The sequence below is a fragment of the Apodemus sylvaticus genome, chromosome 8, assembly GCF_947179515.1.
Source record: "Apodemus sylvaticus chromosome 8, mApoSyl1.1, whole genome shotgun sequence".
NCBI lineage: Eukaryota > Metazoa > Chordata > Mammalia > Rodentia > Muridae > Apodemus > Apodemus sylvaticus.
In genome coordinates this window covers 83,193,439-83,208,901 of record NC_067479.1, presented here as the reverse complement: position 1 = coordinate 83,208,901, position 15,463 = coordinate 83,193,439, and the positions used below count along the sequence as shown (strand labels likewise).

Sequence of the window (15,463 nt, the reverse complement as noted above, 5' to 3'; positions counted from 1 at the left end):
CTACTAGGTTCCCCTCTCCTCTCCTGCAATTCTCTTGCCTCCTCTGAAGGACTAGCCTTGGACACTCAGATCCTGGGTACTGTGCCCCTCTCCTTCTGACTCTGTGTACAGGTCTCTCCTTAGGACCCTGCGCATCAGACTGAGATTGTAGCAGAGCTGCTTCCAGCTCAGCAGCACTGGATACTCACAGGGGTGGAGTCCTGCCCTCCTCAAGGGTGTTACTTGGGAGCATAGATAGGAGGGCTGACTGTGAACAACACCCAGCCACCCCGCAGAGCTGCCTCTCTGTTCCCTAGCTGCACCCTGAGCAGCCTGGGGCTCCTTCACACAGGGGCTGGCTGCAGCCTTTCCTCCGATCAGACGGGACAAGGGCTATGAACGAGTCCTATCGCTGTCAGACATCCACCTGGGTGGAAAGGGGCTCCTCAGCGACGATGGGCGGTGTGCTCTTCGGTGCAGGGCTGCTGGGCAATCTCCTGGCGCTGGTGCTGCTGGCGCGCTCGGGGCTGGGGACCTGCCGACCGGGGCCACTGCACGCGCCTCCCTCAGTCTTTTATGTGCTAGTGTGTGGCTTGACCGTCACCGACTTGCTGGGCAAGTGTCTGGTCAGCCCGATGGTCCTGGCTGCCTACGCGCAAAACCGGAGCCTAAAAGAACTGCTGCCTGCCTCGGGCAATCAGTTTTGTGAAACGTTCGCCTTCCTGATGTCCTTCTTTGGGCTAGCCTCGACCTTACAGCTGCTGGCTATGGCGCTGGAGTGCTGGCTGTCTCTGGGACACCCCTTCTTCTACCAAAGGCATATCACCCTGCGCCGGGGAGTGCTGGTGGCGCCGGTTGTAGGCGCCTTCTGCTTGGCTTTCTGTGCACTCCCCTTTGCTGGCTTTGGGAAGTTCGTGCAGTACTGTCCAGGCACCTGGTGCTTCATTCAGATGATCCACAGGAAGCGTTCGTTTTCGGTGCTAGGCTTCTCCGTGCTCTACTCCAGCCTCATGGCACTGCTGGTCCTCGCAACCGTAGTGTGCAACCTGGGTGCCATGTACAACCTCTATGCCATGCACAGGCGCCAGAGGCACCATCCTCGTCGCTGCTCCAGGGACCGCACCCAGTCAGGCTCAGGCTACAGGCACGGGTCCCTGCATCCTTTGGAGGAGCTGGACCACTTTGTGCTGCTGGCTCTCATGACAGTGCTCTTCACCATGTGTTCCCTGCCTTTAATTGTGAGTTGCTGGGCAATAAAGTTTGAGGAAACTGGGACACCTCAGGCAAGAACCCTGTGGGAACTTGTTGGGGTGTGGGTTGGGAAGGCTAGGAGTTACATCCAGAGCCTGGGGACTTAGAACCTGTGCTTAAGGCCCCCAGGAGTGTGAATTCCATACACAGTCCTAAGGTACAGAACTCCATGTGTAGAAGGAGAAGAGGGAATGTCAAACAAAGATTAGACAGACAGTCCGGTGGTGTCTCCTGATCTCAGCAAAACCTTTTCCAATTAGCAGACACGCCCCTCCTCTCTTCTCTGGTCCCAAGAGGTCTCCATCTCTTTGCCCAAGACCTTAGTCCTCTATTTCCTCACCTCAGCACATGCTATGTAATATCTTATTTCGTGAGACCTGTCCTTTAATTTAGTGGCATTGGAAACGGACTGGTCAGGGAGTTCCTCTCTGTGTTTTGGTTTGGAGAGAGAAGAAGGAAAGGAAAGGGTTTACTTTATCCCAAGAGGATTACAGAGGTGAATGATAAACACAGATTTAGTTCTGAAAAACGCTGGTTTTCTGGAAGCTGCCACCCAGGTTGGGGTGGGGAGTTGGCAGCAGCAAAACCTGAGCAGCGAGCAGCAGAGGCAGAGAGGTTTTAGGTGGCTAGCTGTTTCCTCACTTGTCTTGATGGGATTTGTTTCTGTCCTGGCCAATGAGATGGCAAGGAATCCTACTCACTTGGGTTCCAACATACAAGGAAATGAGGGCCGAGAGGGTTGGTGAAGAAACTGCTGCTTTAGGGATCATATTTGAACAAACTGTATCAACAGCTCCCAAATGGCACCCCAGAGGCCAAGCCTGCCCTAGTCGCTGTTTGTTCTTGATACCGCCTGGAATTAAGAAGAGTTTTTTGGGGGTTTTTTGGTTTTTTGGTTTTGTTTTTGTTTTTTTGCAAACAAATATTTGTATTCAGTTTGATAAAAGACACCAAAGACCGTGAGCCCCAATTAAGCTAAGCTGTTCAAATTATTAAAAGAATTCAATTCTTTTATTAGCTATATACTTTAAAAGGTACACAGTTATTGTTATCATATCTTTAATGCCAACAATAAAAACTGTAAGAGGAACTAGAAACATGACTCAGAATTCAATTAGTGGTTCAATTAGTATCCATAGAACATCCATTATTTGGCATCTTGGCCTGTAAACCTAAACTTTTTATTCTATGGGCCTTTACAAAATACCTCCAGACTAGTTGGAGCGAACCTATGGAGAAAGCAAACAATAGCTAAATCCATGAAAATATTGAGCAGCATTTGGCTGTTTCAATGAGAATAACTCAATAAACAGTGTAAACAAGGAAAGAACACAGCCCTTGGACACATCTCTAAGGGGGTCTGTATTGCCTTACAGTTCTGTGAGAATTACAGGAACTAATAATATATTTGACAGTGATTTTGTGAAACAATTTGTAAAGCTCTGGATAACTGTCACCCAGGCAGCATTCCTCTCAGGAGCCATCATTCCTAGACAGAGGAACAGCACTGGCTGCTGGTCTGCATCAAGTTTCAGCACTCACTAGCTGTGGCAGTGCCTTAGCTACTGGCTGACCTGACCTCTGAGGGATAACCAAACTAGTTCTGTAGGATTAGCAAAGGTTTAAAATATCACACACACACACACACACACACACACAGAGAGAGAGAGAGAGAGAGAGAGAGAGAGAGAGAGAGAGAGAGAGCTTTCTTTGCTCTGTGTATGAGATGTGTGCATGTATGTGTGTGTGCACACCCATATGAGCACAGACATATGCATTCCGTGATGCACATGTGGAGGCCAGAGGGCAACCTCAGATGTTGATGCTCACCCACCATCTTGATTGACACAGGGTCTCTTTGTTTGCTTGTGTGTGTGCCACACTAGCTAGCCAGCAGCCTCCTGTCTTGCCATATTTCTGTTGATGGGATAAAACACCATGGCCAAAAGGAACTGAGGAGAAAAGATTTATTTCAGTTTGCAGTTCCACGGCACAATCTATTGAAGGAAGTCAGGGCAGGAACTCAAGGCAGGAGCTTAGAAACAGTCACTGAAGTGGAGAGCACTGAGGATCACTACTTATATAGGTTACCTGTGGCTTATTCAACCTGCTTTCATATACAGCTCATGTTCACTAGCCCAGGGTGGTGTCATCCACCATGGCCTGGGCCCATCCCTATTAATCACTAATTAAATAATGTTCCACAGATTTGCTTATAGCATTTTGTAAGTTGAAGTTCTGCCTTCTTAGAGAACTCTACCTCAGTGATTCTCAAACTGTGGGCCATGTTCTATTTAGAGGTCACACATTAGATAATCTGTATATCAGATATTTAGATTACGATTCATAACAGTAGCAAAATACAGTTACAGTTACAAAGTTATAATGAAATAACTTTATGGCCAGGGTCACCACAACAAAAGGAACTTTATTAAAGGGTTGTAGCATTAGGGAGGTTTAGAACCACATTCTGACCTTTTGAATTGACCAAAAATCCAACCAGGATTCAATAGGATTACAGACGTGCCTCACCATTAGCTTTACATGAGCTCTGGGGAGTCAAACTCTGATCCCCAAGCTTTCATAGGAGATTTGCACACCGAGCCATTTCCCAGCCCACACTGAGTGCTTCTGAGCAGAAAATCCGAAATGATGCACCATCTAAAACATTTTGAGTTTTAAAGTCATGCTTAAAGTGGGAAATTCCCCCTACTAGAATCCAAAACAGTGTGCCTGTTTCAAAATGACACCTTTAGACCACAGGTGTATGAGACTGGCATCTCATGAAAATTGAGGCTATTATACTCGGAGGGGATCGATAACAAAGTCTAGTAGGTTTGCATATATTCTGCATTCTAGGGAAAAACAAGAAGTTTTGTAGTTCTAAACAATTTGGAATAAGTGTGTGTGTGTGTGTGTGTGTGTGTGTGTGTGTGTGTACCACAGAACCCAGTGCCTAGCCTAACAAATTAACACCAGCATGGTTACTAATAGGGCTCTCATTTATTGTTAGTGCCTAGTGATCAGGTAGTTTGATCTCCTCAGGAGACTGTGTACTATTCTAAGGCAGCACTCCGCAAACTTCTTGTGTTCTAAGGACCTCTTTTTTCTTTTTCCTTTTTGAACTTCTTTGTTTGTTTGTTTCTTTTCTTTTCTATTCTTTCTGTTTGTTTTGTGTTTGATTTTGAAGACAAGGTCATAGACCAGGCTGGCCTTAAACTCAGAGATCCACTTGCCTCTGCCTCCTGAGGAGTGCTGGGGTTAAAGGGATGAACCAGCACTGCTGGGCATTTAAAGACCTCTTAATACTCTCAAAAAATACTAAAGACCCATATAACTTGTATCTAAATGGATAGTATCTGAATCTATATCTATCATCATATAGTAAACCTAAGCACCTTATAAAATGTAGTTGTAGGGTGCTGGGGAGATGGCTTAGTTGGAGAAGAGCTTGCCATGCAAATGTGAGGACCAGAGTTTGAATCCCCAGCATCCTTGTAAAATACCATCAAGTTGACAACAGAAACATTTTTCTCAATGGTTGCTGAATACCTGAGGGCACTCTTTCAAATCAATGTTCTTTTTACATTCAGAATATTTTAATTTTTTAACTATGTGCATATGTATGAGTGCTTGTCCACACACACATATATGTGTGCATACACACACAGACACACAGACACACACAGACACACATGTATGTGCGCATGCAAATACACATGAGTCAAAGATGTGCAGGATAGAAGGAAAGAACAAACTCCCATGAGTTAATTTTTGACTTCCACATGTGTGCTACGATGCCCCTAACCCTAAACATATAAAATAAATAAGTATATTTTTAATTTAAAAGTTTAAAGTACTCTTTTTTTAATTATACAAGACCGATTCCTTTATCAAGCATTCTTACATGGTTGGAATTTTGCTTAGAATTACATTTCACCACTCTCCTCTCTGAGGAGAAAACTAACAAATATATATTATATCTGTGAAATGTTTGGTTCTAAAATCAACATAAAGTTGTGGTCTGAGCCCTATCCATCCAGTAGATACCAGACGGCATCCTACCAACCTCATCCAGCATGCTCTGTAGCTGAGTGAGATACACAAAGAGACAGACATCCTATGCGTCTGCACAGACTAGAAGGGAGAAGAATGATTGAGGCCAAAGGAGAGCTTGGAAGATTAGTGGGGCACATCTGGATGAGAAAATAATACACAAGTTAATTATCAAGTGTTTATAATATACCAGAACCTGTTCTTAAAGTTTTCTTCACACCATCTCATTCCAACTTACTGAGAATCCTGGAGAGCAGGCATGGTGTTCTTCCTGCAAAACTAGGAAAACCACATCTTCCCTGAAAGCCAAGTAAATGAAGAGAGGACTCTAACCTGAATGCTTAGACCTTTAGCCACCATCTCAAAGAGGCTCCTAGAAGGGGTAATATTTGAAATGGATTTGAAGTGGACAGTGCTATTTAGCTGTTTAACCCATATCCAGGTTTGTAAAAGGAAGACAACAACTGTCTTTACCCACAAGACTTTTGTAAGGAGAACATGAAACCCTTAAAGACATAGAACAAGGCCAGGGAAGTGAAGGGTCTAAGTGGTCACTAGTCAATAGCATAACTACTGGCATTATGAAGCAGGAATGAAGAGAGACAGTGTCCACATATCAGTATCAGATGAATGTAATATAAGACAGCTTCCTTGTGCTGTGGAATGAAATAGCCAAGACCACTGAAATGATGCAGAGACGGGGCTCAAAGGCTAAGGAGATTGGTTCTAGGAACCTGTATCTTTTCTGAGAGATGTTCCTGTGTGCTTTTACCTTCAGTGCTCTTAACCACAACTACCCCTACTAATATTGGATTTCTGAAGTTTGTGTTCCATTAGGGTCATTTGTTTCATTGTGGATTTAGAATCTAGTAGGTATGGGAAGTCTAATGCTATAAGAAAAAGCATCCAGCCTCAGAATGGTGGTCTGGGGTTGTGCCAATCTAGGTAGCAATGTGACCTGAAGGGCAGCAGGGAGAGTCATGATTTGAGGCACTGCACAGAACCCTGAGGAAACTACAGGGACCCAGGTGACATGAAGGCCTAGAAGGAGGCTGGACACAGGTAAGTAGGCATCTATCTCTGGGTATCTCCTACTCCCACCTCATGTAGAATCTACCTTAGAAAAAAGACCAATTGGACAGGAGAGATGGCTCAGCCTTTAAAAGATAGGCTCACAACCAAAAATATAAGAAAAAGACCAATTTACATGAGATGGCCAGGACTTTCATCTGGTCACCTCATAAATTTTAATAATCATATTTCTTGCCTTTTACTTCTATTCAAAACCCCATTCCACTGGTATGTCCATATATCTGCTAGTTACTTCTAAGTAAACTAATAGTGGACAGAAGGTAGGCAGGACTGAATAAAATATCCATATAAAGCTAAAGAATTTGTGTGGGCTCAAGTCCCCAGCATAGGGGAATGCTAGGGTCGGTGAGGCAGGAGTGGGTGGGTAGGGGAGCACCCTCATAGAAGCAGGGGGCGGGGGGGGGGGGTGGGGGGGTGGGGGGTGGATGGGATAGGGTGTTTGCGGAAGGGAAACTGGGAAGGGAAAAACATTTGAAATGTAAATAAATAAAATAACCAATAGAAAAACTTTAAAAAATTAAAAAAAAAGATTTTATGTGGGGAAGCCTGGGGTCTTTGTAGTCTTGCAACATCCTGGAAACCAGAGAATGTAGAACAGCCTTGAGGAAGTCAGTCAGATGGGTCTCCCTGATGTCCCTCCCTCAGGCTCCTGATGCACATCCAGCCATAGGGTAAGAATTCCAGGCTAAGACTAACAAAATAACGGCATTCTTTCCTCCTGTCAGCCTTCTTTATCTTTATCTCTGTGACATCAGCCTTCTTCATCTGTGGGATGTCATCCTTTATCTGTGTGACGATATTTCCTCCCCAACAGTATCGCGCTTACTATGGAGCCTTTAAACTTGTGGACAGAGCTGAAGAAGAACTGGAAGACCTCCAAGCCTTGCGTTTTCTGTCTGTGATTTCCATCGTGGACCCCTGGATCTTCATCATTTTCAGGACTTCAGTATTCCGGATGTTATTTCACAAGGTTTTCAAAAGACCTCTGATCTACAGAAACTGGCGCAGCTGTTCCTGGCGAAATAATGTGGAATCCACCTTATGAAGGCTTTGCATGCTCTGGTTATCTGAAATTCCAGCACACATTCAAAGAACCGTGGTTGGAAAAGTCTTACAATTTAAATCCTTAAAAATTATCTCCCATGGGGAGCTGGAGAGATGGTTAAGCACTGAAGAACATTTGCTTCTCTTCCAGAGGTCCAGAGGACCCAAGTTTGATTCCCAGCACCCACATCAGGTGCCTCACGACCACTGTAACTCCAGCTCCAGGGAATCTGACACCACTGGCCACCATGAGCACCTGCACTCATGTGCATATAACCACATGTGAGCACGCGCACACACACACACACACACACACACACACAGAGAGAGAGAGAGAGAGAGAGAGAGACTTAAAAGTAATAAAAGTAAATATAAAATATCTTCCATAATTAAGACATTTCAAAGGTAACCAATTTAACAATATGTTGTCACTCTGTATCTATAAACCCTTTGGTCCATTTAAAAGAATGTGTAATTAACAGCAACTAAACTTTGTATGTTGTAAACAATGTTAACAGTGTTGTAGCAGTGGTTTTAATTGTCTCAACACTTGTGCCTGATGGCTCTAAATGTTTACAGCAGCCTTGACACCTGTGGGTTTTTATGGTAGAATCGACACTGCCTCACTGTTTGGAATTTTGTGGTAGGTATTCTTGAAGAAACCTTGCAACAGCCCGCAAATTTTTACAGTAAAGCCTAACTTATTTTGTATCATTGTTCCTCCTTTTGTTATTGGTTTGTTTGTTTGTTTGTTTTTGTCAGATGGCCTAAGAATAATCTGAATCGTAGATATATTTCAGAGGAGTGAGTTGGGAAACCAGATCAGGTCAGGCATTTGCAAAGACCATTTCAGGGGCTCACTGCTACAGGTAAAGACCTGCAACTCCCGTGTAGTTAAATGAGGCAAGACGTAACTAGGGCCAACAACTCAAAGTGGAAAAAGGAAATTGATCTTTTGAAGTCTGGTCTGGATGCAGGGATGGCAGAGGGAGTCAATAATTTGCATGAGTCGGAGATTTTCAATTCAAGAAACTTTCATTTTCACATTGATGTTTTCTTTGAAGAAGAGGATGTATGTCTCTTGGGAGAACACTGGTGTATGACTTACCAAAGAGCTGTGTTATTTACCAATTCCAGCTCTGTCAACTCCCAGGGCATTGAGCACAGTAAGAGGCCCACTCAGGACATAGCCTTTATGGAGGGTGGTGGCAATGGCCTTCACACCTGCCTCTCACAGCTTCACTCTGCTCTTAGGAGAGGGAATGTGATGTAACTTCTGGCTGCTGTGAGCTGTGCTAGCCAAACCAGATCAATACACAGCTCAGGAAAACACTGGGAGCACTTTAATTATTCACTTTTGAGATCACAGGGGTCAGCAACACAAGGGATGGATAAAAGTGTGTGTGGGTGGATGGGATGGGGGATAGGGAGTGGCCCTGCTGGGAGAGATTATTCTAGCTGGAGCTCACAGCAAGCGCTTTCTGCATTTGTAAAGCAATAGATGGGGATAGGAGAGAGTTTCTGAGTCCCAGAGCGTCCTGACACTCAGATGCTGAAATGGTCTCAAGGACTGCAGCAGGCAGTTGCTTCCAAAGACAAGAAAGAGTTCAGCAGAAACCAATTTTCTCAACTCTGATTTGCCTGAGACCTCAGAGATGGTATTAACTTAGCTAATGTATGTATGTATGTCCCTGTGTGTGTGTGTGTGTGTGTGTGCAGCAAAACTGTGAAAAAGCCAAATTAGGAATAAAGAAAGTATAAATTGAGAGTATGACACAAAGAAAAATGTTTTTGGTTGTGGTTTAACTTGTGTTTCTATGTTTAATTTGAATGATGACTTTTTTTTCTTTTGGTCTGAGGAGTGCATCTTTTTTTGTGTGTCCTATTTTTAGAAGGTATGCTATGGTAATTGTCTAGAGAATTTGATAAAGACCAGATGAATCAATAAATGAAATTTTATAAGATTTTTTTGCAGAAAGTTGCTTTTTGATATAAAAGGTGATTTTTCCCCTATGAGCCAATAATTGCCAGTGATATTTCATTTGCTAGCCATGCAAGTGTGAATTTTCCAAAATATGGTTTATTTTATCTTAAACAAAGTTTCCTAGGCTTATCCAATAGCTTATTTTTTATATACATGAAATGCTGATAAACTGCCCTGATGATAGCCATGTCCAGTTACAGCCCACTGTGCAGGGATCCTCATTGATCATTAACTTATTAAATCACTGACACAGACCTCATGCAGAGCAATTGGCTAGGTGTGAGTCGCTCATTGTCCACTGGTGGGAGACAAGACTGAGCGGTTGTAATGCAAATGGAGATTCTCTGTAGTAAAGAGCTCATGCAGGGTAAAATGTCCCCACAGAGCTACATGCAAGCCTGTCTGAAGAACTCCCCAGGGAGCAGATGTTTCCTTAAAGCACTGAAAGTGACAACTGAAATTGAAAGGACCTTCAAAGACAGTCCACAGAAGGAACACGGATCACTAAGAAATGCAGAAAGCCATGCAGCCTAATAAAGAAATGCAAAGGGTGAATTAAATGATGGAGGACCAAGCAAAACACAGCGGCCTACAACTTAGAGAGGTTACTGAGATGCAAATATTCATGACGCTCTGGGAAGTTTGTCAGCTTCTACACCCTTTCCTGATAGCCTTACTATGTATACACTAAGAGAATAAAAAGATCTAGGGTGCCAGCATTTCCAATCTGAAATTTTACTGCAAAAGAAGAACTAAGATACTGTCAGAAATACATTTTAAAAACTGTAGCCTTACTTTAGGTAGAGAAAGAAAGAAAGAAGGAAAGAAAGAAAGAAAGAAAGAAAGAAAGAAAGAAAGGAAAAAGAAAGAAAGAAAGAAAGAAAGAAAGAAAGAAGAAGGAAGGAAGGAAGGAAGGAAGGAAGGAAGGAAGGAAGGAAAGAAAGAAAGAAAGAAGGAAGGAAGGAAGGAAGGAAGGAAGGAAGGAAGGAAGGAAGGAAGAAAGAAAGAAAGAAAGAAAGAAAGAAAGAAAGAAAGAAAGAAAGAAAGAAAGAAAGAAAGAAAGAAAGAAAGAAAGAAAGAAAGACAGAAGAAAGACAGACAGGAAGGAAGGAAGGAAGGAAGGAAGGAAGGAAGGAAGGAAGGAAAAGAAAAGGAAAGGAAGGAAAGGAAAGGAAAGGAAGAAACTACCAGTATAAAGACTAAGCAAACAAAATTCAAATATACGTTTATATAAAAACTACTTCCAGGTGTGACTAATAAATATGTGCATAAATAAAATAACTTACAAAAATAAATCAAAGAAAGCATGAATCACAGTTTCTCTTATCCACGGGCATTTTCCCCATCATTCTTTACATTTTCTAAGATCTGAGATGATAAGTATTTCTTTTTTTTTTTGATTTTTTTAAATTTATTGATATATTTATTTACATTTCAAATTATTTCCCCTTTTCTGGACCCCCACTCCCATCAGTCCCCTTCCCTCCCCCTGTTTTCCCACCCAAACCTTCCCACTTCCCTGTTCTGGTTTTGCCCTATACTACTTCACTGAGTCTTTCCAGAACAAGGGGCCACTCCTCTGTTCTTCTTGTACCTCATTTGATGTGTGGATTATGTTTTGAGTATTCCAGTTTTCTAGGTTATTATCCACTTATTAGTGAGTGCATACCATGATTCATCTTTTGAGTCTGGGTTACCTCACTTAGTATGATGTTCTCCAGCTCCATCCATTTGCCTAAGAATTTCATGAATTCATTGTTTCTAATGGCTGAATAGTACTCCATTGTGTAGATATACCACATCTTTTGTATCCACTCTTCTGTTGAGGGATACCTGGGTTCTTTCCAACTTCTGGCAATTATAAATAGGGCTGCTATGAACATAGTGGAACATGTATCCTTATTACATGCTGGGGAATCTTCTGGGTATATGCCCAGGAGTGGTATAGCAGGATCTTCTGGAAGTGAGGTGCCCAGTTTTTGGAGGAACCCCCAGAATGATTTCCAGAGTGGTTGTACCAATTTGCAACCCCACCAGCAGTGGAGGAGTGTTCCTCTTTCTCCACCTCCTCTCCAACACCTGCTGTCTCCTGAATTTTTAATCTTAGCCATTCTGACTGGTGTAAGGTGAAATCTCAGGGTTGTTTTGATTTGCATTTCCCTAATGACTAATGAAGTTGAGCATTTTTTAAGATGCTTCTCTGCCATCCGAAGTTCTTCAGGTGAGAATTCTTTATTTAACTCTGTACCTCATTTTTAATAGGGTTGTTTGGTTTTCTGGAGTCTAACTTCTTGAGTTCTTTATATATATTGGATATTAGCCCTCTATCTGATGTAGGATTGGTGAAGATCTTTTCCCAATTTGTTGGTTGCCGATTTGTCCTTTTGATGGTGTCCTTTGCTTTACAGAAACTTTGTAATTTTATGAGGTCCCATTTGTCAATTCTTGATCTTAGAGCATATGCTATTGGTGTTCTGTTCAGAAACTTTCTCCCTGTACTGATGTCCTCAAGGGTCTTCCCCAGTTTCTTTTCTATTAGCTTCAGAGTGTCTGGCTTTATGTGGAGGTCCTTGATCCATTTGGATTTGAGCTTAGTACAAGGAGACAAGGATGGATCAATTCGCATTCTTCTGCATGCTGACCTCCAGTTGAACCAGCACCATTTGTTGAAAAGGCTATCTTTTTTCCATTGGACATTTTCAGCCCCTTTGTCGAGGATCAAGTGGCCATAGGTGTGTGGGTTCATTTCTGGATCTTCAATCCTGTTCCATTGATCTGCCTGCCTGTCACTGTACCAATACCATGCAGTTTTTAACACTATTGCTCTGTAGTATTGCTTGAGGTCAGGGATACTGATTCCCCCAGAATTTCTTTTGTTGCTGAGAATAGTTTTAGCTATCCTGGGTTTTTTGTTATTCCAGATGAATTTGTTAATTGCTTTTTCTAACTCTGTGAAGAATTGAGTTGGGATTTTGATGGGTATTGCATTGAATCTGTATATTGCTTTTGGCAAAATGGCCATTTTAACTATATCGATCCTGCCGATCCATGAGCATGGGAGGTTTTCCCATTTTTTGAGGTCTTCTTCCATTTCCTTCTTCAGAGTCTTGAAGTTCTTGTCATACAGATCTTTCACATATTTGGTAAGAGTCACCCCAAGATACTTTATACTGTTTGAGGCTATTGTGAAGGGGGTCATTTCCCTAATTTCTTTCTCAGCCTGCTTATCCTTTGAGTATAGGAAGGCCACTGATTTGCTTGAGTTGATTTTATAACCAGCCACTTTGCTGAAGTTGTTTATCAGCTGTAGGAGTTCTCTAGTGGAGTTTTTTTGGGACACTTAGGTAGACTATCATGTCATCTGCAAATAATGATAAGTATTTCCTTTTCATGAAGGCATGTTTGAAAAGGTGCCTAGAACTGAGCTGAGAAAATAAGAGGAAAAGGCATCAAAGGCAAGCTCTGGGTCTGAAGGATCAGAGTGTGCAGAGGCAGGCAGCCTGAAGACAGACAGCAGGCTTAGCAGCTTCATCCATCCAGAGAGTGGATTCAAGACCAAAACCTCCCAGAGAAGGGGCTGAAAGAGTAGCAGCTTTCACATCATGAAGTAATGGATGGGTCATCAATAGGAGTGAGAGTTCTGGGAGGGGCTGCATGCTGGCAACTGGAGGCCTTGAAATGAGCACAGTGTGATGGATGGAGGTGGGGGCTCACACTAGAATGTGGGCTGTGAATGGGGCAGGCAAGGGCACCAGGGAGCATTAGAACAGTGTGCCATGCCCGATACAGTGCTGCAGTCTTTTACTGGACAAGCTAAGGATGTAATGAATCTATAAAGAGTCTGGCCCTGGATGTTCCTGCTATAGAGCCCACTGAATCAGAGGGAGGGGCATTTTATGATTTATGTGCTTGAAAGGGGACACAGAGACTCTGTATGTACAGGCCCGGAGAAGCTTAGTTGTAAGACTCCATTCAAAGATAAAAATGAATCAAAGGTTCTGTCCTTTAAATGTGAAGAAAAAACTAATGTTAGGCAAAGCACAATTCAAACCATTAAGTTTTAATGGTTGAAACTCACTATGTGGCTATAGGATAGACCCAGGAGTAAATATATCACAGCATGGTATTTTTTGAACAAGCAACGTGGCCATCAGAATACAAAGGGAAAAGCAGAAATTCATGGGAAATCAAAGTGTTTCTACCATCACACATGTCAGGAAGATGCAGGCAAGCTGGAACTGGATTCAGGTGGCAGGGAAAGAGAAAATAAGTGCACAGTGGCTTAAGAGGCAGAACTCATGGGATCCACTGTGTGACTCTTGGGGTCCCACCATGTGACTCTTGGGATTTACCATGTGACTCAAGGGAACCACCATGTGATTCTTGGGATCCTACCATGTGACTCTTGGAAACTACCATGTGACACATGCGATCTATCATGTGACTCGTGGGATTCACAATGTGACTTAAGGGAGCCACCAGGTGACAGGGGTCTGTGTCCTTTCAGTTCTATGGCAGTGTACCACTTTCTCCCTCTGAGTTTCTGTGTTCCATAAACTGCTAGGAAAGCAGAAGCACTTTGAAAAGAGTGTTTGTCTCTTCCCCCTATATTCCCAGTATTCCTGGACCATCGGTCATGGCTCCTGGTTGAGAGTCCTGTGGATTTTAAGGAGGCTAAGTAAAAGTTAATTGTCTCTGTTACTTTTCTGTTGCTGTGATTAAATAAGCTTACAAAAGCAACATTTAAAGGAAAGTCAAGACAGCAGGAGCTTGAGAGCTTGTATTGACTGCAGGCAGGAAACAGGAAGATGCTGTCCTCAGGTTACTTCCTCCCTCTTATCCAGTCCCCTATGCTGGTCACCCATAGTGGGGGGGGGGGTCTTCACACTTCAATGTAATCAAATCAAAACAGTCCCTCACAGGCATGTCCAGAGGCTAACCTGATCTAGTAATACCTTATATAATAGAGCTAATAACCTTATAATCTTCCACGTGTGTGCCTAGAGCTGCGGTTCCAGGGCAATTCCAGGTGCTGTCAAGTTGACCATCAACAAACACTAGCCACCACGTAAACTATGAAAACAAGTTATTCATGTAGTCTCTCAAGCCTTCTTGCCATGTATTCCTAGACCTTTGGGAAAGTAGAAATTCCATAAAGACCAAAACCTGAACAACCCCCACACTTACCAGCCAGGCATGTTAGACCAACACTTCAGAATGTGTGGCCTGGACAAGCAACAGTAGCTTCATTACCTGGAAGTTATCAGAAATGCAAATTTTAGCTCTGATGTGTCTAGTCTCCCGATGAGGCCAATCGCCTTCTCTCATTGGACTGCCTGGAATAGATGGCTTTCTCTTCCCAGAATGGAAGAAAGCTAAGTTCACAGCTAATTGAAGTTGGGTATGGGGTTCTTCTATCTGCCTTTCACAACTGCCTAACTTAGTTAAAGGAATCATCAGGTCTCATCTGTTGTTGACAAGGGGAACATTCCATTCTTTGAGAAATCCTAGGGTTCAGAAATCAGTCTAGTCTTGAAAATCATCACAATGAAGGTTTCTAATATTTACCATGCCCTGGCAAAAAATCTGGAAAATCAAAAGACTTGATTTTTGTTGTTATTTCTATTACCAGAAAGCTAAAACTAAGAAAGAAGATCAAGCATCATCAAGAAAATCAAGAAGTAAGTATCTTTTCAGTCAAGCTCATAAAGTATCGTGATGGTTTCATATTTAGGATGTACCGGGAACCTAATTGGAAAGAAGAGACAAAGTTAAAAATTAAAAGTCACACAATCCTGTTACCAAGTGCTGCCATTTTAAGCTGTCTTGGTTACTTTTCTATTGCTGTAATAGGACAGGTGTCCAAGGCAACACATAGAACAACATATTTAATTGGGGACTTACAGTTTCAGAGTTTTAGAGCAAGAATATGGGGTATGAACACCCGAGAGCTCCCATGTTAATGAAGAAGTAGAAGGCAAAATGCTAACTGGGAATTGTGGGGCCCTTTGAAACATCAAAAACCACTCTCAATAACACACCTCCATCTTCAGAGTC

At 42.7% G+C, this 15,463-nt stretch overlaps 1 protein-coding gene across 1 annotated transcript; it reads left to right on the top strand.

Moving 5' to 3' along the window:
• The first annotated feature begins 276 nt into the window (after nt 1-276).
• Ptgdr (prostaglandin D2 receptor) lies at nt 277-9,217 on the top strand. Its single transcript, XM_052191735.1, has 2 exons — nt 277-1,217; nt 7,193-9,217. Exons 1-2 carry the CDS (start codon nt 375-377, stop codon nt 7,421-7,423), a joined length of 1,074 nt encoding a protein of 357 aa, XP_052047695.1. The 5' UTR covers nt 277-374; the 3' UTR covers nt 7,424-9,217.
• Nucleotides 9,218-15,463: the final 6,246 nt, after the last annotated feature.